Source organism: Dermochelys coriacea, chromosome 3, assembly GCF_009764565.3.
Source record: "Dermochelys coriacea isolate rDerCor1 chromosome 3, rDerCor1.pri.v4, whole genome shotgun sequence".
In the NCBI taxonomy this organism is placed as follows: Eukaryota; Metazoa; Chordata; order Testudines; family Dermochelyidae; genus Dermochelys; species Dermochelys coriacea.
The window spans coordinates 190,846,708-190,871,507 of NC_050070.1; the positions used below are offsets into that span (position 1 = coordinate 190,846,708).

The 24,800-nt window shown below is 42.0% G+C and overlaps 2 protein-coding genes across 4 annotated transcripts in view; both read left to right on the forward strand.

Annotated features, from left to right (window-relative positions):
* Positions 1-212: 212 nt before the first annotated feature.
* On the forward strand, positions 213-15,340 carry PEX13 (peroxisomal biogenesis factor 13). Of its 3 annotated transcripts, none has more exons than XM_038396725.2 (4): positions 213-359; positions 1,810-2,501; positions 4,257-4,382; positions 8,133-15,340. In XM_038396725.2, exons 1-4 carry the CDS (start codon positions 286-288, stop codon positions 8,429-8,431), a joined length of 1,191 nt encoding a protein of 396 aa, XP_038252653.1. In that variant the 5' UTR covers positions 213-285; the 3' UTR covers positions 8,432-15,340. The 3 variants fall into 3 exon arrangements, with proteins under 3 accessions (XP_038252653.1, XP_038252652.1, XP_043367900.1); XM_038396724.2 differs by having other exon boundaries at positions 221-359; positions 8,121-15,340; XM_043511965.1 differs by lacking the exon at positions 8,133-15,340 and adding an exon at positions 5,100-5,363 and having other exon boundaries at positions 221-359.
* A 2,779-nt stretch (positions 15,341-18,119) lies between these two features.
* SANBR (SANT and BTB domain regulator of CSR) overlaps positions 18,120-24,800 on the forward strand; it is a 58,521-nt gene continuing 51,840 nt past the window's right edge. Inside the window, exon 1 of the mRNA XM_043511954.1 lies at positions 18,120-19,338. The gene's annotated coding sequence lies outside the window, so the exon portion shown is untranslated. The remainder of the gene's footprint in view (positions 19,339-24,800) is intronic.

The window sequence follows — 24,800 nt, forward strand, 5'->3', positions numbered from 1 at the left end:
TCCGTTTCCGCCCGCCGGTGACAATCCTGCCGGCGGCCCTCAGCTCTCCTCCGGGGGAGGGAAGGTCAGCAGAGCCGCCGAGCTGGGGGAGGCCGGAGCAGCGGCAGCCAGAGACGTCGATCCGAACGCCCGGCCTGGCCCGGAGTCGCCGCGCCCTCCGGCGGATGAGCAGCTCGGCGCTCCCCCCGTCAGGCCTGGCAAGGCCGCGATCAGGTGGGGAGGGAGGGAGCAGGCTGGGCTGGAGCGGCGCGGGCGGGCGGGCGCAGCGGAGCCGGAACGGGGGAGATGGCGTCTCAGCCGCCGCCTCCCAAGCCCTGGGAGAACCGGCGCCTGGCGGGAACCGCGGCCCCGGCCTTCCAGTGAGTGCACCCCCCCCTTTCCCGAGGATACACCCTCAGAGACCTGCCCCGCCCCCCATGCAGGGGGAGAGACACCCCCCCGCGGACCCTGCCCCGCCCCCCATGCAGGGGGAGAGAGACACCCCCCCCGCGGACCCTGCCCCGCCCCCCATGCAGGGGGAGAGAGACACCCCCCCCGCGGACCCTGCCCCGCCCCCCATGCAGGGGGAGAGACACCCCCCCGCGGACCCTGCCCCGCCCCCCATGCAGGGGGAGAGACACCCCCCCCGCGGACCCTGCCCCGCCCCCCATGCAGGTGGAGAGAGACACCCCCCCCGCGGACCCTGCCCCGCCCCCCATGCAGGTGGAGAGAGACACCCCCCCCGCGGACCCTGCCCCGCCCCCCATGCAGGGGGAGAGACAACCCCCGCGGACCCTGCCCCGCCCCCCATGCAGGGGGAGAGAGACCCCCCCCACGGACCCTGCCCCGCCCCCCATGCAAGGGGAGAAAGAAACCCCCCCACACACGGACCCTGTCCCGCCCCCCATGCAGGGGAGAGAGACACCCCCCCACACACGGACCCTGTCCCGCCCCCCATGCAGGGGGAGAGAGAAACCTCCCCACACACGGACCCTGTCCCGCCCCCCATGCAGGGGGAGAGAGACACCCCCCCACACACGGACCCTGTCCTGCCCCCCATGCAGGGGGAGAGAGAAACCTCCCCACACACGGACCCTGTCCCGCCCCCCATGCAGGGGGAGAGAGACACCCCCCCACACACAGACCCTGTCCCGCCCCCCATGCAGGGGGAGAGAGACACCCCCCCACACACGGACCCTGTCCCGCCCCCCCATGCAGGGGGAGAGAGACACCCCCCCACACACGGACCCTGTCCCGCCCCCCATGCAGGGGGAGAGAGACACCCCCCCACACACGGACCCTGTCCCGCCCCCCATGCAGGCGGAGAGAGACACCCCCCCCACGGACCCTGCCCCGCCCCTCATGCAGGGGGAGAGAGACACCCCCCCACACACGGACCCTGTCCCGCCCCCCATGCAGGGGGAGAGAGACACCCCCCCACACACGGACCCTGTCCCGCCCCCCATGCAGGGGGAGAGAGACCCCCCCCCACACACGGACCCTGTCCCGCCCCCCATGCAGGGGGAGAGAGACACCCCCCCACACACGGACCCTGTCCCGCCCCCCATGCAGGCGGAGAGAGACCCCCCCCCACGGACCCTGCCCCGTTCCTTCTCCCCTGGGGGCAGGAGAGACTCCCTCCCAGGGACTCTGCTACGGACCCCTGCCACTTCCTGCCAGGGACCCTGCCACAGACCGCTTCTTCCCGCCCCTAGGAGGAGAGAGACTCTGTCACATGGACTTTGCTCTCCTGTCCCCCACAGTTCATGAAGATTTGGGGATAATGTTAATGATTATGGGTACTGATCTTGAACCTCTGAATTTATTTAGGTCTGCTGATTTGGGTGCCAGCCTGCTGACCAGGCCTGGACAACCCACACGAGTACCTCCGCCTATTTTGCCACGACCATCACAGCAGACAGGGAACAGTAGCCTGAGCAATTTCAGACCTGCATACAGCAGTTCCTTTTCTCCAGGCTATGGCACATATGGAAACTCCTTTTATGGAAACTATAGCCCTTACAGTTATGGATATGGTGGTATGGGCTATAACCGGTTTCGTACAGACGATCTACCTCCCAGCAGATTTGTTCAGCAGGCTGAAGAGAGCAGCAGAGGTGCATTTCAGTCCATTGAAAGTATTGTGCATGCATTTGCCTCAGTCAGTATGATGATGGATGCTACCTTTTCAGCTGTTTATAACAGTTTCAGGGCTGTGTTGGATGTAGCCAATCACTTCTCCCGACTCAAAATACACTTCACAAAAGTGTTTTCGGCTTTTGCATTAGTCAGAACTATAAGATACCTCTACAAACAGCTGCAGCGGCTGCTGGGTCTGCGGAAGAGCTCTGAGAATGAGGATTTGTGGGCTGAAAGTGAAGGAACTGTGGCTCGCATTGGCCCAGAGGACCGGACAGCTAACTCAGCAAAATCCTGGCCCATTTTCTTGTTCTTTGCTGTTATTCTTGGGGGTCCATACCTCATCTGGAAGCTGCTCTCCACATACAGTGATGAAGAAACAGGTAAAGGAGATCAGCAAAGTGAGGAGAGTGTATGTTAGAAAATAAACTATTCATGTTTTTGCCACAAAGAAATTAGTAAATCATAGCCTAAAAATGCTGAATTAAACAGGGAGATGGGGATTAAGGTATTAAAATAGCCTACTCTTTGATGCTATGTTAATTGATCCATTCAGTTCTCTATGAAAGAGCTTCTACTTCTAGGGAGGGTAAGATTTTAGGGCTGAGTTCTGCAGCTGCTTCATATGTATACAGCTGCAGAATCAGGTTTTTTATGTGAAACAAACTCTTCTTTAGCAGCAAGATTCAACTAGGTATTACAATATAGCACTATACTAATAATATGTTCTTTATTGAACTGGGGGGGAAAAACTTGGGGCGCTTGCTTGCTTTATTCAGTCAATCCATCAATCTGGTGTCTTGGAATAGAAAATTCTGCAAACCAGGACACTTATATGCAGAGGCCGAAATGTGGATTCAGAAGCGTAACTTGAAGCACCTGAAAATGTTGGTAATTGTGTTGTGCCATATATGTATGGCCCTGCAATAAATGTTTGTGCAACACTTTTAAGATTTAAAGTGTTACATAAATGTTTCTTAAAAAGAAAAGGAGTACTTGTGGCACCTTAGAGACTAACAAATTTATTAGAGCATAAGCTTTCGTGAGCTACAGCTCACTTCATCGGATGCATTTGGTGGAAAAAACAGAGGAGAGATTTATATACACACACACAGAGAACATGAAACAATGGGTTTATCATACACACTGTAAGGAGAGTGATCACTTAAGATAAGCCATCACCAGCAGCAGGGGGGAGAAAGGAGGAAAACCTTCCATGGTGACAAGCAGGTAGGCTAATTCCAGCAGTTAACAAGAATATCAGAGGAACAGTGGGGGGTGGGGTGGGAGGGAGAAATACCATGGGGAAATAGTTTTACTTTGTGTAATGACTCATCCATTCCCAGTCTCTATTCAAGCCTAAGTTAATTGTATCCAGTTTGCAAATTAATTCCAATTCAGCAGTCTCTCGTTGGAGTCTGTTTTTGAAGCTTTTTTGTTGAAGTATAGCCACTCTTAGGTCTGTGATTGAGTGACCAGAGAGATTGAAGTGTTCTCCAACTGGTTTTTGAATGTTATAATTCTTGACGTCTGATTTGTGTCCATTCATTCTTTTACGTAGAGACTGTCCAGTTTGGCCAATGTACATGGCAGAGGGGCATTGCTGGCACATGATGGCATATATCACATTGGTAGATGCGCAGGTGAACGAGCCTCTGATAGTGTGGCTGATGTGATTAGGCCCTATGATGGTATCCCCTGAATAGATATGTGGACAGAGTTGGCAACGGGCTTTGTTGCAAGGATAGGTTCCTGGGTTAGTGGTTCTGTTGTGTGGTGTGTGGTTGCTGGTGAGTATTTGCTTCAGATTGGGGGGCTGTCTGTAAGCAAGGACTGGTCTGTCTCCCAAGATCTGAGAGCATTCGGTGGAAAATACAGTCCGAATGCATCCAATGAAGTAAGCTGTAGCTCACGAAAGCTTATGCTCAAATAAATTTGTTAATCTCTAAGGTGCCACAAGTACTCCTTTTCTTTTTTGCGAATACAGACTAACATGGCTGCTACTCTGAAACCTGTTAAATGTTTCTGTGACCCATTATATTTAGTATATGCATACTTGTGGAAAAATTCATTTTCTGTTATAAATTACTTTAAAGATCCATATGATTATGCTGCTTTTTAACTCTTCTGTGAAATAGCATCTAGTAACTGGGCAAACGGAGATGATGATCATGTAATTGGAAGAGCAGAATATGACTTCACTGCTGTTTCAGAAGAAGAAATTTCTTTTCGTGCTGGTGACATGCTAAAATTAGCACCCAAAGGTAAGATTATGATTTATTGTGGATTTACTTTCTAACTTCCAATGACTTTTTAAGGTTTGTGAATGAAGTCCTATTGACAGCCCTTTGAGATCAAAAGAGATGTATTTTAATTGGCCCAACTCAACAGGCCAGTGATTGTGTGGATGCTCTAGAGAAGCAACATGCCCAGTCTCTTTGAGTGCGTTTTGCTTAATTTCCCTAAAATGTTGGCCAGTACAGTAACTCATTTTGACACATGCCAAAGATCACTTACACAATGCATCTTCACCAACCACTGTACTCCTCATATTTCCTCATGGGCCATGCGACAGTGCTGTGACAAAAGTTAGCTCAGTGCAGCGCTTTCATGTTCAGAACACTTCAAACATTAATCCTCTTGGCGTCCTTCGGAGACAGGTAAATTGTTTGCATTTCTGTCTTATTACAAAGTCAGTTTCTCTAAGCTGGTATGTATTCTACCTGGCTCCCACCTGACTTTAGTGAAATCTACACACGTGCATCTGAGGGCAGAATGTGGCCACTGTAATAATCACTGAGGAAACTGTGCTATTCAGAAGAGGATAGTTGTCACATACAGCACACTGAATCCTGTAGATAAATGCAAATATTCCAATCTTTTGAGTATGTGTAGGCCAAAAAAAGATATACATGGAAGTATACGAACAGTAATACTTAAGACATTTTGTATTTATACTTTGTGTAATCAATTGCATGTAGTTAATTACAGTGAAGAGTGTAATCTTCAAAAAGACTTTCAGAGTACTTTTTTCCTCTACAGAAAATATCTTGTATCCTTTGGAAAAGGGGTGTACCTTTTTTAGCCTCTAATTGAACTGCTATAACAAGAATTGACAAATCCCGTTGTCTCTTTTTTTTGTCTGTCAAATAATTTTTAAAGATTTTGATTAATCATGAGATTTTTTTAAATTTTGATTAATCATGCTATTTAAAAAAATAATCTTGATTAATCATGAGATTTAATTTCACTGTTAATAGAAAAAACATTTATTTAAATATTTTTGGATGTTTTCTACATTTTCAAATATTGATTTCAATTACAACAGAATCCAAATGAACAGTGCTTACTTTATATTATTTATCATAAATATTTGCACTGTAAAAAAGATAAACATAAGAAATATTTTTCATGTCACCTCATATAAGTACTGTAATGCAATCTCTTCATTGTGAAAGTGCAACTTACAAATGTAGAATATTTTTTCATAACTGCACTCAAAAATAAAACAATATAAAACTTTAGAGCCTACAAGTCCACTCAGTCCTACTTCTTATACAGCCAATCGCTAAGACAAACAAGTTTATTTACATTTACAGGAGATAATGCTGCCTGCTTCTTATTTACAGTGTCACCTGAAAGTGAGAACAGGCGTTCGCATGGCACTATTGGTATCCAGCGTTGCAAGATATTTACGTGCCAGATATGCTAAACATTCGTATATGCCTTCATGCTTCAACCACCATTCCAGAGGATGTGCTTCCATGCTGATGACTGGTATTGCTCTATAATGATCCAAAGCAGTGCGGACTGATGCACATTCATTTTCATCATCTGAGTCAGATGCCAGCAACAGAAGGTTCATTTTCTTTTTTGGTGGTTCAGGTTCTGTAGTTTCTGCATCGGAGTTTTGCATATTTAAGACTTTTGACAGCACGTTACATACCTCATCCCTCTCAGACTTTGGAAGGCACTTCAGAGTCTTAAACCTTGGTTCATGTGCTATAACTAACTTTAGAAATCTCACATTGGTACCTTCTTCGAGTTTTGTGAAACTTGCAGTGAAAGTGTTCTTAAATCGAACAACATGTGCTGGGTCATCATCTGAGACTGCCATCACATGAAATATATGGCAGATGCAGATAAAACCACAGAGCAGGAAACATACAATTCAGTCACAACTTTAACGCATTATTATTTTAATGAGCATTGTCAGCACAGAAGCATGTCCTGTGGAATGGTGGCCAAAGTATGAAGGGGCATACAAATGTTTAGCATATCTGGCACATAAATACCTTGCAATGCCGGCTGCTACAGTGCCATGCGAATTTCTTATATTAAGGTGACATTGTAAATAAGCAGGCAACATTATCTCCCATAAATGTAGCCCTGGTCTACATTGGGGGGAGGGTCGACCTAAGATATGCAACTTCAGCTCCACGAATAGTGTAGCTGAAGTCGGCATATCTTAGGTTGAATTACCTGGCCATGAGGATGGCACCGAGTCGACCACTACTGCTCCCCTGTCGATTTATCTTGTCTAGACGAGACATGATAAATCGATCCCTGATAGAGCGATCACTACCCATCGATGCGGCGGGTAGTGAAGACCTGCCCTTATGTAAACAATCTTGTTTGTCTTCACAATTGGCTAAAAAAGAAGAAGGACTGAGTGGACTTGTAAGCTCTAAAGTTTTTTACGTTGTTTTGTTTTTGAGTGCAGTTATGTAACAACAACAAAAAACTACATTTGTAAGTTGAACTTTCATAATAAAGAGATTGCACTACAGTGCTTGTATGAGGTGAATTGAAAAATACTATTTTTTCTTTTTTACAGTGCAAATATTTGTAATAAAAATAATATAAAGTGAGCACTGTGCAATTTATAGTCTGTTATAATTGAAATCAATATATTTGAAAATATAGAAAAACATCCAGAAATATTTTAATAAATTTTCAGTTGGCATTCTGTTATTGTTTAACAGCGCAATTAAAACTACGGTTAATCGTGATTTATTTTTTAATCAAGTTCATTTGTTTTTAATCGCTTGAGTTATCTGCGATTGACAGCCCTACTTTTTTTTGGATATATTTTAATTAGGGCCCTACCAAATTCACGGCCATGAAAAACGCATCATGAACTGTGAAATCTGTTCCCCTCTCCCCCCATGAAATTTGGTCTTTTGCGTGCTTTTATCCTATACTATACAGATTTCGTGGGGGATATCAGTGTTTCTCAAATTGGGAGTCTTGAACCAAAAGGGAGTTGCAGGGGGTTGCTTCAAGGTTATTTTAGGGGAGGTTGCAGTATTGCCACCCTTACTTCTGTGCAGCCTTCAGAGCTGGGCAGGCAGAGAGAAGTGGCTGTTGGCTGGTTGCTCAGTTTTGAAGGCAGCACTCCACCAGCAGCAGCGCAGAAGTAAAGGTGGCAATACTATGCCATCCTTACTTCTGCACTGTTGCTGGTGGTGGCTCTGCCTTCAGAGCTGGGCTCCCAGCCAGCAGTCACCCAGCTCTGAATGCAGCGCTGCCGCCAGCAGCACTGCAGAAGTAAGGGTAGCAGAACCGCAATCCCCCCTCCAATAACCTTGCAACCCCACTCTCACACACAACTCCTTTTTGAGTCAGGACCCCTACAATTACAACACTGACATTTCAGGTTTAAATAACTGAAATCATGACATTTACAATTTTTAAAATCACATGACCATGAAATTGACCAAAATGGACAGTGAATTTGGTAGGGCCCTAATTTTAATATATAAACTTCTATATTTGATTTTCTATAAATATTAGCACTTTAAACACCCCATGAACAGTTATCTGGCTTGTCATGTGACTAGTTGTTGATTTAATAGCACTAATTGTAGGTTTCAAGTATTCGCCATGTTTCTGCTGAGGTTTGAATAATGTCTGATGTCTGCTGAGATCTCAAACTCTAGGAAAATGTTTTAATGGTATAACTGTTACACATTTTGAATTACTTTGTAACTATGACTTAGTTTTCTTATTAGAACAACAACCCAAAGTACGTGGCTGGCTTTTGGCTAGTCGCGATGGTCAAACAACAGGACTTGTGCCAGCTAATTACATCAAAATATTGGGTAAAAGAAGAGGTCGGAAAACAGTGGAGCTGGAGATTGTTACAGAGCAGCAGCCAGCTTTTACCAACACAACACCTGTTAGAGGAGCCACTGATGCGGATACTTTAGAGGAGCAAGAAGCTGCCTTTGAGTCTGTTTTCGTTGAAATGAATAAGGTTCCCATTACCTCTGACTCCACTGTGATAGGTGGAGATAAACAGGATCTGTGATGCACATGGATAAAATTTAGTGATTGAACTATACTTATCAATAATCCTTTTGATATTCTGAAAATCGTAGAAGAACACTGTTAGGACTGTATCAGGTATCTTGCTGCTGGTGATGGGTGAACAGATAACGAAATAATTTACCCAAACTTTAATAGCATGCTTGATTCACTTAAAGTTGTACATTTGTGGCCCTGCCCAGCAAACTATTGGCAATTGTGAGATCTCAGGCTGGGGGGAGTTCTGTAGAGGCAACTGGGTAAGTCAATGTGTTGCATCTCTAGCGGCTCACTTTGGTCACTTGAAGGAATAGTGCTGATGAATTCTACACGTAGCAGTGTCCAGTCCTCCTTACTAGAGAAAGAATTGGCTTGATATGAGGCCTTTGAGAGGGGGTGTTGAGAAGGAAAACTGAAGCATTTCTAGCAGAGGCCTCCTAAAATTGTATATTGAAGAGCCCTTAAAATACTTCATTTTTTTGGCTGCTTTTTGGTAAAATTAGTGCTTCCACTACCGCAAAGAAAAATGAAAGACTTCAGTCCTTTGTTATAAAAAGGTGACTATCTTAAGAAACAAGATTATCATTGTGAAGGAAGGTACATTCAACTGGAGTTGTAAGCAGATAAATGCTGTTACCAGTGTTTATTTGTCCTTTATTCTAATGTTGTTTTCAAGAAAGTATAAGCCGTTTTCCCCACCACCACCATTCTGGGAACTTTTCCTCATCAGAGGCCGGAGGACCATGTTTTATTCTGGTTTATAGTGCACATGCTTTAGGCCCTATGTATCTTCCAGCCAAGCACGGTTAAGGATGCTCATTTTTATCAACATCTCTCTAGGGCCTAGTGAGCTAAGTTAGTACAGGCACACTTCCAGCCAGGTATAATAGCGTATCAAATTCTAGTAATTCTGTATTTTAAAAGCTACATCCAAACTTCCCGTGTTTCAGTGTAATTTCTTTTTGAACTTTTGTGAGAAAATTCAGCCTGATTTTAACACAGCAGCAATGCGTCAGTGGATAAGAAACATCTGTGTTGCCATTAAATAGATAGGGTTTTCTATTAATAATCCCACAAAATAGGGAACAAGAAGAAAGCTGCCCATTTCATTGTATCATCATGGAGATGGATGAGTTAACTGCTAACTTGATTGTTCCTGCTGCACTTCAGGCGTTAAATCTGGCATTTCCCCCATAAAATCTGAGATACATTGAGAACCATAATTGCATAAAGACTATTAACAAAATACATTTTGTCTTCAAATCTGTTTACTTTTGTGAGCTCTGTACTAAAGTCATACTTTTCTGTAAAGCAAAGTTAAGTAAAGCTTCAGATTCCTCTGTCGGGACTCACTCACATTAATATTAGATGTGATTAACACAGAATCATTTTCAGTTCAGGCTGTAATTCTTTTGGAATGCTCTTGTATACCGTGTTGAACCCTTCAATGTTAGAACAGATCATACAGTTGTAATGTACTACAGCAAAGGAAAAATACGGATAGCTATTAATAAATCATTTCAATTAAGTAGCCTGTTTCTTAAAAACAAAAACCCACAGCAGCACCCAAGCTAGTTAAACTTGCATACTTATACTAGCTGTTCCTGGGGGAATTCTGTGTCAAAAAATTAAAAATTCTGTGCACAACATTGCAATAACACAATATAATCACGCTGGTTTCAATTATTTTGGTAATTTCTTTCAAAAGACCTGTTAGCAAGTATGTTTGTAACAATACAGACAACAGCAAAGATTCAGGATAGTTTTGACAAATAGATTCCTTACTAGGCATATGAATACATAACTTTCAGTAATTCATTTAACCTACAGAAATGTATTTCCCGCCCCCCCTCAGAAGCGGTGCAAAGGTTTGAGAGGAGTTGGGGTAATGGAGGAGCTGAGGGAGGGGAAAGTAATTGCTGGGAAGAAGCTTGGGTGTGAACTTGGAGGGTTGTTGGGTGTGGGTGGGAAAAGTATGGAATGGGGGTTTTCTGGTCAGGGAGGGATTGTTAGGGAGCCTCCCCCATGCAGATGCTGGCTAACCCCTAGCTTCACTCATTCAGTCTGTGACTCCCCACAACAGCCCCTTATGCCCCATGTTGTCTGGCCCCCATATCCTGTGCCTCTTGAGCTGGTCCCACGGAGAGGGCACTGTGAGGAATGCAGCTTCTTCTCTTCCCTAACCGCAGCTGGGGCTGCTCCCGCCCAGGAGCAGATGCTCTCTGTCTTGGCGCACAGTGGCTCCGGGTAGGCGAAAGGTGTACGTGCAGGATTTTTCAGCAGAATGTATTTTCAGCTGAGAAAAAAAAAAAGTGTGTGGCACACGAATTCTCCGTGTGTAGGAATAAGTAGCATAATGGATGTTGGTAGTTTTAATTCACGTTTCTATAGAGATCTTCAACATCAATTTCCATTGCAAGCCTCATTAATTATGTTTATATTTTAAGTGCATTTGCTAGAGTTAGTACTTAGGCAACTTGTGGTGAACAGAATTGCTAAGATCTAGACAAAACCGTTACAACAAGCTATTGCTAGCCTCAGGTTGGGTAGTAGTCTAAATGGCTGGTATACTGGAGCCCTGGATTTTAGAATAACCTCTGGACTCTTGCTGTGTACAATGGCAAGGTTAGGAGCATAGGAGATAGGGCCCTGGCTCCTGGGGGACAGTGTAGTGAAGCATTTTTGCTACTGCTTGCTCAGTAAGATTATATGTAGCTGCTCTGGGAGAGGGAAAGGAAAAAACAGCCCACAGTGAAGGGGTGAATGAAAAACTCTTTGAGCTACACTTGAACCAGTACACATTTCTGAGAAACTTTTCTCAACATGCCCATGCACCAGATGAGGGATTAACTAAAATTTGGATGGGACTCCCTCTGCTGCAGAAACAGAGGAAACTGAGGACTAGGATGTACATTAAGATTGTTAGAAAACTTTACATCAAATGTTCAGTTTCTGCCTGCATTCTTTGTTCCTGATGGGTTTAATTATTTTACTATTGGAGCATCAATCTTTCTTGTATCAATAAAGAATTTTAACTGGCGCAGTAGTCTCTTAAAAGAATAAAGCTTTTTTTAAAATGTGTGTTAAATCAGGCTTCTACTTTACTAATCAAGACTAGATTAGAAAACACTTTCAGTTGAACATTAATTAGAACCTTTAAAACTCATTAATTCGTAATAAAGACATAGTTAAATTTCACATCTGAGTTTTTTTGGTCATGTTCTTAGAAAGTATTCTCCTGGTAGAAAAGGGGTAGCTTATAAATAATTGGACGTTGACTAACCTGTCTTACTTTGTAGCAGCTTGACTTAGTCTCTCAAATCACTGTAAATGTTATAACTATGCATAGAATTCTGACCTTTCAATCATGTTTACTCACTTTAATGGAAAAAGAGGGCTGAGAAAATGGTGTAGTAAGTTATATTTTATTTTAAAAATTCTGAAATTGTATTGACTATAAATGTATTAAAATTGAGATTTTGGCTTTGTTGGATATAAATTAACATCAGTACAAGAATGAGTTTAAAATGGAATCCTGTGAGCTAATTATTTCTCATAGTAAACTAATTGTGCAAATATGTAAGAACAGAAAGTGTTAAAAATGTTTTTTAAAACTGCATTAGAGATGAGAGTTTTCCTTGGGAAAGAATATTAATATTTTAGTCTTTAATAAGAGCCAGGGTAAAATTCTCAATAGTGCACAGGTCCCATTTTCAAAAGTGACACAGGCACAAAGGAGCCTAAGTCTTATTGACTTTCAGTGTTGTGAAACTATAGGGGAAAACTCAGTGAAAATTACTCTCAAACAACAAGCAATTAGTTTAAACTGTAAAAGTGACATGTAAAAATTCACCTTCCACATTTTACAGACATCCTTGACTCTGATATACAAAACTTGCTAAGGATCTTTTAGCATATCCATTATCAATATGTATATAATTTTGAATACATGAATAGTGATGGATATGCTGAGTTTGTACCTACTGTTTGTCAGACAAGGTGGCTTGTGAAATGCATACAGTACATTTTTAAATGATAACAGTGTCATTAACTGCATGTACAAACTGTCAGAGTACTGGAATACTTAAATTACTTTGATCATTTCCATAACTCTGTGGTTATGGTTTTATGAAGTTTGCATAAGGATTAAATATTTTATAAGGGGATTGATACAGTAAAGATGTATTCAGCACTGTACAATGGCTAAACTGTTGTGAACAAATGAGGTTTTTTCCTGAGACGTTTAATGTAAAAGTAGAAGTCTGTGTAATAAAAAGGTGGGATGTGGTCTCAATAACTAGAAAGCTTCACAAATATTATGTATGTTTATTTTAAGGTTTTTGAAGGAAGAGTGCTTTGCCAGCATTGACTAGGAGGCTGTTCAAGGCTTAAATGGTAGTAGAAAGAAGTGAAGATTACGGGAGTAGTCATGGATTCAGTGTATGGAGGAAGGTGTAGGAGATGAGAAAAAAGATGTAGGTGAGGACTGCTTGATTTATGCATTAGGCAACTGACTCTCCTATTCTCAGAGCTCTGCTAAAGATAACACATCCATATTATTTTTGGGGAAGTACACCTAAGCAACAGAACTTGAAATCCCTCTTGGGGCATTTAGTTGTATGTACTCTATTTGGATTACCCCTGAATTTTAATCTTAAAATATTAGGCTCTTTGTTACATGAACTGTATCTTCATATATATATATTTGTACAGTACCTAGCATAATGAGACCTCAGTCTTGATGGGAGCTTCAAGATGCTACTAGAATACTAAATAGTACATACAAATTCAAAAGACTTATTCAAGTTTTTGAATAGTATTGCAAATTGAAAGCCATTACTTTTTGTCCAGCAGAATAAAGAATAACATAAAAAATGGAAAAATATTAGTCTGTTTTCCTTGCATAAGTTCAAAAGACTACTCTTCTTATGGAACAAAAAATCCTCTGAGCCAGCAAGATTATTTTAATATGTTTGGGCTCACTAGAAGCACTTTACCGGTATGAAAATACTAGTATCCTATATCAGTAAAGTGCTCCTAGTGTGGATTCAGCTACACTATCAAAGCTGTCCTTTGTATCAGTATCGCAAAACCTCCCTCCGCGCATGAAAAAAGCTGTACTGTTTTAGCAGAACCATTCAGCTACTGTCTTCCTGACTGTTAATCATCAACTTTTCCTCATTTTGCTGTACAAAGTCAGCATTAACGGAATCTGGGAATTGCTGTCAGGAAAATGGGGAATTATGCTATTTATCTCATTATGTATTTGGTTCTATGTCCATAGTAATCAAAGGGAGTTTTGTCACTGACTTCAAAGGATGCAAGATCAGAACCTTAATATACTGATTCTGTTTTTTGTATGCTTGTGTACACTTTTCACAGCCTATCTCCTAATACAGCACTCAGCTTTTCTTCAGCGAAATTGGTGACAATGATGATCAAGGGAGTGAGAAAAGGACAGGAATTTAGTATAGTGTATAGGTTTACAGTAGTAGGGTAGGATGAAATTAAGAAAAGAAAAATAAGGTAAATGAGAAGAAAAATCCAGACAGATTTTTAATAAAGTAGACTAGTATCCCAAGTGAAGTGGTGGGATACCCTCATCTGGACATGCTAAAAGTTGATTGAAAAGAGAAATGCACCATAGGGAACAAACCTGCAATGACTAATAGATTAGATGAATGAATAGATTTCCTATTTCTAGGAATCCATGCAGTTTCAGAGCTCTCACCTGTTTGGAAACCTTTTCTTTTTCTAATTTTATTTTAAGAATGCATGCCTTCTCTGACATTCGCTTTAACTCATTTCTTAGTTCATCCACCTGCTGCTGCTGATCTCTGCAAGAAAGGAAAAAATAATAAAATAGCCAGCCACCCTTAGGGACAGATTGTAATTTCAAATGTGTGTTGTGTATCACTGCAGTTCTAAAACATTCATTACTCCATCTGCACCTTAAATATGTAGACTTCTCAATATGCTCGTTTGAAATTAGAATCTCTTACAGAAAATATTCAAAAAGTAAAGTAAATACCTCCTTTGGGGTTTTTTGGAAGCATTTTTCATAAAAAGGTGCATAGAGCATGAGATAGGCATTTATTTTTTAAAGTATTTTATGTAAGGCTAAATAAATAAAATAAAGTTTGAAAAATTTTCCTACTCCTAAAGTCCTGCTTCAAAATTATCTATGGAACAGTTCCATAAGAATTTTTAGTAGTATTCTGGTAGCCTAAAGGTCCAAAATAGAATCAAGAGTCTTATGCTGAATGCTATAAAAATACTGAATGAGATAGTCCCTCTCCCAGGAGCCTATAAAATGTAACCAACTCTTTCCAGAGAAAAAGTGATGAACAGAACTAAAATACTCTTAAAACATTCTACTCTAAAATGTGATTCTGTAAAAATGACAAAATATTTTGACAAAAAAAAACTAAGTTTTTTGGGGTGAGGTGGGGAGGTAAAGAGGGGATTTGAACAGCTCAACCACTATTTGCCTGTCAGTGATACAGTTTCAAATGTACCCATGTTATAACTTAAAATGTTTTTTTTTCCTAATAGCTCAGCAAATTCAGCCTGGAATCTGTCTCATTTTTCCTCACACATCAATAATAAATATTTTTAAAAGTTTTGTAGGCTAAATTAGGCCTTCAGTATCATGTGTGTAACTACCTTTGATTCTTCAGTAAGTTTGCATATGTACAACTGATTTGAGCTTAGTAAGTAACATTGATGTTGCACATGCAGGGAAATAATCCTTCCCATCCTCCAATAGTCTGTGTCACTTTGTGATTGTTTTTTTCTAGTTCAGCAGATGTGTCATACTCAACAAATCACACACACAAAAACACCTGGAATTTTCAGAGAAAAATCTCAAGGGGGTAATGTTAAACAAGTTGGGAATCTTTTGAAAATTAATGGTGAGGTTATGGAGTATTTAGACAGGCAAAAATCCCATTGATTTCATCTCTCAAAGACTGCAAAATCAGGCCCCATCATTGGATCATATTGTATCTTCCTGTGATGGGAGAAGGGGCCCAGGAAACATTGAAATTCACCTCACAGAATTCCCCATTCATCTTAACCTTGAGAGGGAGGGATTTATTGGTGCTCAGAGGAGGCAGATGGCATGTCTTCAAAACCATGGAATTTCTGGGAACACACAAGGAAAAGACGCTCCTGTTCCAACCACCTACGGCAGCGGTTCTCAAATGTGGCCACCATAGGCTTTTCTTGCAGTTACAGCCTCCAAGGCGATGATGGAGGGGAGGGCAAAGCAGTGGCCTCTCCCCTGGGGCCACCAGCAGGTGTTGGGCCTTGCCCCACTCTGGAGATACAAACGCTGGAGGAGAAGACAGCCATGAGGTTCCCCATCTTCCCGGGGGCCATGGGGTCAAGCTTCAGCCCTGGGATGGCAGGGGGCAGGCTCCTGCCGTGGGGCTCCGGACGCTCCCCCCCGGCCCTTGCTGCCTTCTCAGGCCCTGGGCTTGGGTAGCAGGCTTGGGCCCAAGGCTCAGCCCCATAATTGTCCCTGGCTCCCGCTGCCCCCCCCATCCAGGGCTTAATTTGTCCCTGGGCTTTCTGGGACTAAGTCTGCTGTGAAAAGTGATATTTGTTTGTGTGTTAATGCCACTTTTCACAGCAGACTTAGTAGCTAGCTGGGAGGCCCTTAAAAGTGATATTAAACATACAAGTATCTCTTTTCACAGCAGCAGACTCACTAGCTAGCAAGTCTAAAAAAAAGCACCCAAAAAGCAAAAGGAACAACAGCAAAGATAAGAACATGCAAAGTACCTTATTTGTGTTTCTATTCTTTTTAGATCCAGTAAAGAATAGAGACAACTGTACATTATTTTTATTACTGAGTATGCAAAAAAAAACCCTACATAAATAAATTACAGTGATTAAGGACATGTATATGTGTGTATTTGTTTTTCCTAAAGTTAATTAAGTATTTTAGGAAAAATTGTCTCAGAGTGGCCACCAGCAAGAGTTGGTGCCTTCTGATGCCACCAAAAATGTGTTGTGAGAACCCCTGACGTAGAAGCTTCTGCTTCCAGACCCTCCATCCTTCCCCAGTACCATGACTTGCTTAGGAGCCACAGTTTCCACTAAGAAAAGGAGTACTTGTGGCACCTTAGAGACTAACAAATTTATTAGAGCATAAGCTTTCGTGAGCTACAGCTCACTTCATCGGATGCATTTGGTGGAAAAAACAGAGGAGAGATTTATATACACACACACAGAGAACATGAAACAATGGGTTTATCATACACACTGTAAGGAGAGTGATCACTTAAGATAAGTCATCACCAACAGCAGGGGGGGGAAGGAGGAAAACCTTTCAGGGTGACAAGCAGGTAGGCTAATTCCAGCAGTTAACAAGAATATCAGAGGAACAGTGGGGGGTGGGGTGGGAGGGAGAAATACCATGGGGAAATAGTTTTACTTTGTGTAATGACTCATCCATTCCCAGTCTCTATTCAAGCCTAAGTTAATTGTATCCAGTTTGCAAATTAATTCCAATTCAGCAGTCTCTCGTTGGAGTCTGTTTTTGAAGCTTTTTTGTTGAAGGATAGCCACTCTTAGGTCTGTGATCGAGTGACCAGAGAGATTGAAGTGTTCTCCAACTGGTTTTTGAATGTTATAATTCTTGACGTCTGATTTGTGTCCATTCATTCTTTTACGTAGAGACTGTCCAGTTTGGCCAATGTACATGGCAGAGGGGCATTGCTGGCACATGATGGCATATATACATACATACAGTGTGTATGATAAACCCATTGTTTCATGTTCTCTGTGTGTGTGTATATAAATCTCTCCTCTGTTTTTTCCACCAAATGCATCCGATGAAGTGAGCTGTAGCTCACGAAAGCTTATGCTCTAATAAATTTGTTAGTCTCTAAGGTGCCACAAGTACTCCTTTTCTTTTTGCAAATACAGACTAACACGGCTGCTACTCTGAAAACAGTTTCCACTGGTTTCCTTTCCCTCCTCCAAAGAGGTTTTGAGCACAGAGCATAAGGCAATGTTGCAAAAGGTATCATTTACTTACTGCCTCTGAAGGGTAGCATGCCATAGAGCAGGGATCAGCAATAATTTTCTCAGGGAGGCCATTCCACAAATTTTGGTAAATTGTCAGAGGCCACACATTTCTACTATTCTACTGTATATTCATGGAGGGGGTGCAGGGTCTGGGAGGGAGTTTGAGCGCAGGATGGAGCTCTGGGCTGGTGCAGAGTGTTGGGGTGCAGGAGAGGGTGAGGGGTATGGGCTCTGGGAGGGAGTTTAGTGCAGGAGGGGGCTCTGGGCTGGGGCAGAGGATTAGGGTGCAGGAGGGGGTGTGGGGTTTGGGTGCAGGAGAAGATGAGGGGTGGGCTCTGGGAGGGAGTTTGGTGCAGGAGGGGGCTCCAGGCTGTGGCAGGAGATTAGGGTGTAGGAGGGGCTGCAGGGTCTGGAAGGGAGTTTGGTGGAAGGAGGGGGTTCTGACCTGGGGGCAGGGGGTTGGGTGCAGGAGGGAGTGCAAGGTGCAGGCTCTGGCTGGGAGACGCTTACCACAGGCAGCTCCCAGCTGGCAGCGCAGAAGGGCGCTCGGGCAAGCTGCCTGCCTACCATGGCCCCACGCCACTCCCGGAAGCGGCTGCTGCTGGCATGTCTCTGTGCTCCCTTTGGGGGGGGGCAGTGGGTCTCCGTGCACTGTCCGTGCTCGCAAGCAGTGCCCCCGTAGCTCCCATTGACCGGTTTCTGGCCAATGGGAGCTGTGAGGAAGGTGCTGGGGACAGGGTCAGCATGCGGAGCCGCCTCCCCCCGCCAGGCGAACAGAGACATGCCAGCAGCAGCCACTTTCGGGAGTGCCGTGGGCCCATGGTAGGCAGGCAGCTTGCCTGAGCGCCCCGCTGCGCCGCGGGACTTTTAGCGGCCCGGATTCGGAGATCGCGAGGGGGCAGCGGAGGCCAGACAGAAATGTTAGTCATGGCAGGCTAGACCAGACAGAAATTTTAGACAGGCCAGATCCAGCCCGCAGACCGTATTTTGCCCACCCATGCCACAGAGAGTCACTGTTCCCTAATTCTGTCTCACCACCAGTGCTGCCCTTGAAATCCCATGAAACCACAAGCCTAGAGAGTTTAGGCAGAAGAGCCTGCTGGGCTTGGAGGCAGGAAGAAATAAGCAATGTTGGTTGGTTCTGCTCATTCATTCTGCTGCTTTTGCAATTTTTCCACCTCTTTATTTTAATTTGCTTCCTTCTGTGCCTTACAGTGGAGGAAAGCTGTGATCCTAAAATCCCCTCAGTGCCAACTAGCAAAGGATTCATTGTTCTGTAACAGTAACTCCTGTCAGGCCTGACGAACTACATGTAGCATACCACTTTAATAGTATTTATCCATAAATGATGTCATGTAAGCTCTTAAATGAAAGCCAGCATCACACTGATCTTTAATAGTATTGTAAAATGTAGGTACAGATACTAGTGAGATACTACAATTTGTATTCTGTTTTGTAATTGAAATAAATATATTTGAAAATGTAGAAAAACATCCAAAAATATTTATAAGTTTAAATTGGTATTCTATTATTGTTTAACAGTGGGATTAAAACTGCAATTAATCATGACTATTATTTTTAAATCTAGTTAATTTGTTTTGCATTAATCACATGCATTAACTGACAGCCCTAATATTAACCTGTCTGCCTTGGTTCACATGTAAATAAAGCATTGTAAACCAGTGCAATGGAACACACCAGGAATAAATCCTGGGCTATCAGTCTGACTTGGGGATCAGCAGAGAATATAAAGAGATGGCAAAAGGATACCTCTTTATATTGTACCTGAGGAAATAATCAGTCAGTGTGATTACATTCATGAAAATGGGATCCTAACTTGCCGTAGTTGGAAATGCTGCAAGACAACTTTGGGTGAGATTAGATTTATTTTAGACAATGTTTAGCCTATTAAAAGTTAAGTTTGATCTCAAGGAAGTACATATTGATTTTGTTTTATATGTAACCTATTTCCATTATTCTCTTTACTCAATATCTCTTATGTCTTAGCCTTTGATAATAAATATATCTCAGTGATGTGAGGTTATATAGTAGCTGATCCTCTGTTGACTCAAACAAGCTGATGTGTATACTGTCTCTTTGGGGATAGCAAACGTGATATTTCTGTGAGTAACTAATGACAGGGTCTGGATATTATAGGAAAACACTTCAAAGGGGTTCAGGGAGTGGTGTGTACCTATTATTAATCTGCAAAGCAAAGTGAGGGCAAGCATGCCCAGAGGAGATTGTTTGGGTGGCTAACAGACTGGAGGTATCAAGAAGCTCAAACCCAGTTAAGCAGCAGCATGTCTGTCTCTTGCTGAAGGCAGAGGGGTAATAAGGTGAGTCACAGCCTAACAAAAGCACAGGGCCAATTGTAATATGCTCTACAGTGTATCAAAAGTAGAGTTAAGTTTTATTGTGCTATTAATAATTCACTACAGAATTAACACATTTCATTACTGATGGGAATGCAAGATTTTCTTTCCTTCCCCAAACCAAGGCACACTGGTGTTAAGATAAATTGAACAAATGTTAGACTAACTCCATTACAAAGACAAATGGGTTTGAATTTTCAGTACCTTGTCCTCAGTTACTTTCATGTAGCTAGACATTGTTGAATCTTTTTCTTTTAAGGCAACTTTGAGTTGAAGATTTTCTTTCTGCAAGATTCTAATTTTTTCCAGATAGCTATTTTCTTCATGTAAGGATGCCTATCCAGTTACAAACAGTGAACATCAAACTCTGATGAAAAGAAATATAGAAGATGCAATAATACAACAAATATTCTATGAAGTGCTAATCCATTCATTTGATCTTGAAAACAAAATTATGCTGTATGAAAAATATCCTTCAACAATGTTGTAACATGACTTTAAAGAAAGTTGTATTTCTACTTTAAAATGTTCAATAAGGTTTTTAATTAAATAATAGCAAACAGTATCCATCATATATTTTGTCCAGTTCATACTGCAATTTCTAAGCAACAAAGGTCACATTTCTAGCTGTAAATTTCCACGGTACAGGATCTGGTTACAACATAGTAGACCCGTGCTGCAATTACACCAAAGTTCAAAGTTGCAGTGTAGATGGGAATAAACTACATTTTTAATCATGCTTCTGAGTCATGCTACAGTCCTGCAAAGGTCCAGATCCGTAGCACCATACAAATCCATAGTTCTATCCTATCTACACGAAATACCAAACCAAGTTTTAACCATGTCTATGGGTTACTATTTTGTAACAAGGTCTCTCAAATTGCATGGTAGAGATGTATGGTAAATGAGATCCTTGTTACACACACTGCATTCCAATTTACAAAGTATATATTGCTATGCATTTCTCCAAGACCATTTTCGCTACTTGAAACCATAGGATTTTATTTTTAATCATCAATATTTTCCAGTACTGCCCTTCAACCTACTTATAATATCCCATTACAGGGAGCCTTAAATAAATCTAGAATTTTGCCTCATCTTTAAATCGATAAAAAGTCCCAATGATGTTCCCATAGTTGCTATTTCAAACTCCGTTCCTTTCTCACTGACAAATATAGTGTAGAGTTTAAAGAATTGAGAGAAATGGAAAGACTTGCTGCACCATAAATTTAACAGCTGAACTAATGAGAAAAAGATGGACCAAGTGGGATGAGCTAATTAAAAAAAATCATTGATATAACCCATAATGCTTCTCATGTGCTGCATTCTTTTATACACACACACACAAAGTATTTTACATTTTCATCATTTTTATTACATATATAAAAAACTAACATACTACCAACAATTCTGTTTAGCATTAATAAAATGTAATTAGTAAGGCCCCATCTACACTAAAAATGCAATGATGATTTTATAACTGTTATCTAACCCATTTATAACAAAAACAGGTGATCTCTGTGCATACTACAGATTTTTTCACAATGCAACAAATGAGTCAACCATCTTTATGTGTTCAGGTCACCCACACTTCCTAACTCTGTTTGTCCCAGTTCCTTCTGGGAAAAATCTCATAATGCCTCATGAGGGGATAGAGAGCATGTAGTACATGCCCACAGACTAACACCAACAGCATGTGGGGCAGTGCACTTAGAATGTGGTGCCACAAAATGAGCTGGAGGAAGGAAGACCTGCCGAACTTGTAACAGAGGCGTGGTTAGGGGGTCCAATCTACAAATAAACAATGTGTTGAACTGTTACAGATAGACAACCCCACCTTGGGCATCTGGTGAGGGCAAAACATTGTTACCTGTTGCCATTACTAACCAAGTATTAACCATGTTGTTTGAATACCAACTGTGTTTGGAACCAGCCTTGTCACTAACTAGTTACAAACCTTATTAAAATTATAATTCACATTTGACCTAAAGGATAAACCCTAGCAGTTCCTTGAAAAATTAAAAACGCAAATGGTGAAATCCTGGCCACAATGAAGTCAATTGAGCCAGGATTTCATCCAAAGAATGAACAGAAGTAAAAATGTAATACAATTTAAAAAAAAAAAACCCCAGAAAAAAGCACAGAGAGTGAGTACTATACAAAATGAGCTATAGTGATTCAAGTCACTAATATATTTTTAATTCTGATATTCAAAAGCACTTTCAGATGCCCTGTCCACAATATGACTAGTAATTACCTGAGACACAAGGTGGGTGAGATAATCTTTTATTGGACCAACTTCTGTTGGTGAGAGAGAGACGTTTTCAAGCTACACAGAGCTCTTCTTCAGATCAGCTCTGTGTGGCTCAAAAGCTTGTTTCTCTCACCAACAGAAGCTTGTCCAATAAAAGATATTACCTCACCCCACCTTGTCTCTCTAATATGCTGGACCGACATGGCTACAACTATACTGCATAGTAACTACCTAACATATGCTCCCATAGCTTGCATACCAAAATGTGCAGCAAAACCTGGCTCAAAATTTAACACAAAAACCACCTCCTTGGCATGACTGCTACAACAACTTGCAAGACAAATGTTGCCATAAAAATAAGACCTTTAGAAGACCTATACGTTCCAAAGGGGTGTGTGCACTGAGGATACTTAGGAGACATGGCAAAGGTGTAGTACTATATATATGAACCAGGAAAAAAAATTACTACAGAAAAATGATCTAAGCTGTATCACCTTGCTATTAGTAGAAATCAACATCATGGTAAGGCAAAATGTAGCTGTTTCAGTGGCTTTCTAGTTATTCATGAACATGAGCCACCTGCTATGAGTGGAGTATATGGGCTGAATCAGATTTCCAATGATCTTGGAAAAGTTTTTTGCCCATTTCCATAAACCATAGCCTTTTACCAGTGATGTGTAGTAGTGCAGCACTCTATATTTTCCCTAATATAGTCTCTGATTTTTTTTAATTTCTTCAGTAGAATTTATACCCACATCCAATCTCGCTTACCGCAAATCATTTTTACTCCTAACTTGATAACATGATACTCGTCAACTTATGTAGCTCAATTTTGTAGTAAATATTGTCCTTTCGTGCTTCTCTTAGCTGTTAAAAGATGCAATCACCTACATTTACTATCTTGCTCAGGGAAATCTATACCTTAATTTGAGTAGCATGTCCACTCTGGACAGGGAAACAATACTAAACTAGTATAACAACTACCATATCAGAAAATGGTCTTCCTGACAGCTGTTGATATGATAGCATGATTCAAGCCATAGTGTAATCATGCCCAACAGCTGCAGCAATTCTTTTCCTTACAGTAGAAACCATTATATTTTACTGATTTTTTTCTAGATAAATTCAAACCAGGAAAGGAAAATCTCACCTGAATAGATCTACTGACAAGTGTCTTTTTTTCTTGAATTCCAACAGTCAAACCAGAAATAAAAGGAAGGCCTTTTATTGCACACAGATCTGGTCACCCCATCTCAAAAAAGATATATTGGAATTGGGAAAGGTTCAGAAAAGGGCAACAAAAATGATCAGGGGTATGGAACAGCTTCCATATGAGGAGAGATGAATAAGATTGGGACTTTAATAGTCTTTTCCAGACAGAAAAGGGGGATATGATAGAGGTCTATAAACTCATGACTCGTGTGGAGAAAGTAAATAAGGAAGTGTTATTTACTTTTTCTCATGACACAAGAACTAAGGGTCACTAAATGAAATTAATAGGCAGCAGGTTTAAAACGAACAAAAGGAAGTGTTTCTTCACACAACACACATTCAACCTGTAGAACTCTCTGCCAGAGGATGTTGTGAAGACCAAGACTATAACAGGGTTCAAAAAAGAACTAGATAAGTGCATGGAGGCTAGGTCCATCAATGGCTATTAGCCAGGATGGACAGGGATGCAAAACCATGCTCTGAGGCGTCCCTAGCCTCTGTTTGCCAGAAGCTAGGAATGGGCAACAGATCACTTGACTTGATGATTACCTATTCTGTTAATTCCATCTTAAGCACCACTGTCGGAAGACAAGATACTGGGCTGGATGGACCATTGGTCTGACCCAGTATGGCCGTTCTTATGTTCTATAGATTAAGTGTACCCTAAGATTTATGTGGGTAAGGAAATGAGACTTGGTCATGGAAGATGGGGCACTGACATAAACATTCAGGATAGTGCCAAGACCCTTTAAGAGGGTAAACCACCATGAGGAGTTACTACTTTTAGCATTCAGTTTTAGTTCCTTTTGTTTAGATGTTAGCTTAACTTTTAAGTATACCTTAGCTACTCTAATCTATCTCTTATCTCCAGCATCTCAGCATTGAGGAACCTGGAACATCTGACTCATTGTGACTTGCCAAAGACTAGGCTGTCTCTTATCTAAAGGAAGGCTATGGATATGCTAGTCTAAGTAACTTCTGCAAGAAATGTTACCATGGGTACCACTCAGTGATGAGCTGCCAAAAGCTGAAGAACTGGTTCCTTCAGTCGCTCCAGGCCTTTGGCAGCACCAAAGGACCTGCCGCCAAAGACCCAGAGCGACCAAAGGGCCTGCCGCCAAAGTGTCGCCAAAGACCCAAAGCACCGCCGGGTGAGTAAAAATTAAAAAGGGATTCTCAAGGGAGCCTCCCCAGCCGAGAGCTCAGGCGAGCAGGACGGGACGGTCCTGCGGGCCAGAGTTTGCCCACCCCTTTAACAACCAGTTCTAAACCGGCTTCAAAATTTAACAACCGGTTCGTGCAAACCGGTGTGAACCGGCTTCAGCTCACCACTGGTACGGCTAGAACTGTATTACTACTTTCTGATTCTGTGGTTTGGAGCTTTGATAACTTTTCCTTTAATAAAAATCTCTGCAGCCTGTCTCTGTCCTCAGCGTGAATGTTCTTGCCACACCCTCCAATGGTCGGTAGAAGGTATTGAACTCTCTACATCA

Excerpts from the sequence above, each read along its gene's own strand:
- PEX13 (XM_038396724.2), top strand. The coding sequence starts at position 286 with ATGGCGTCTCAGCCGCCGCCTCCCAAGCCCTGGGAGAACCGGCGCCTG. Across the intron at positions 360-1,809 it reads ACCGCGGCCCCGGCCTTCCA|GTCTGCTGATTTGGGTGCCA; the intron begins GTGAGTGCACCC and ends GAATTTATTTAG. Across the intron at positions 4,383-8,120 it reads GCTAAAATTAGCACCCAAAG|TTTTCTTATTAGAACAACAA; the intron begins GTAAGATTATGA and ends ACTATGACTTAG.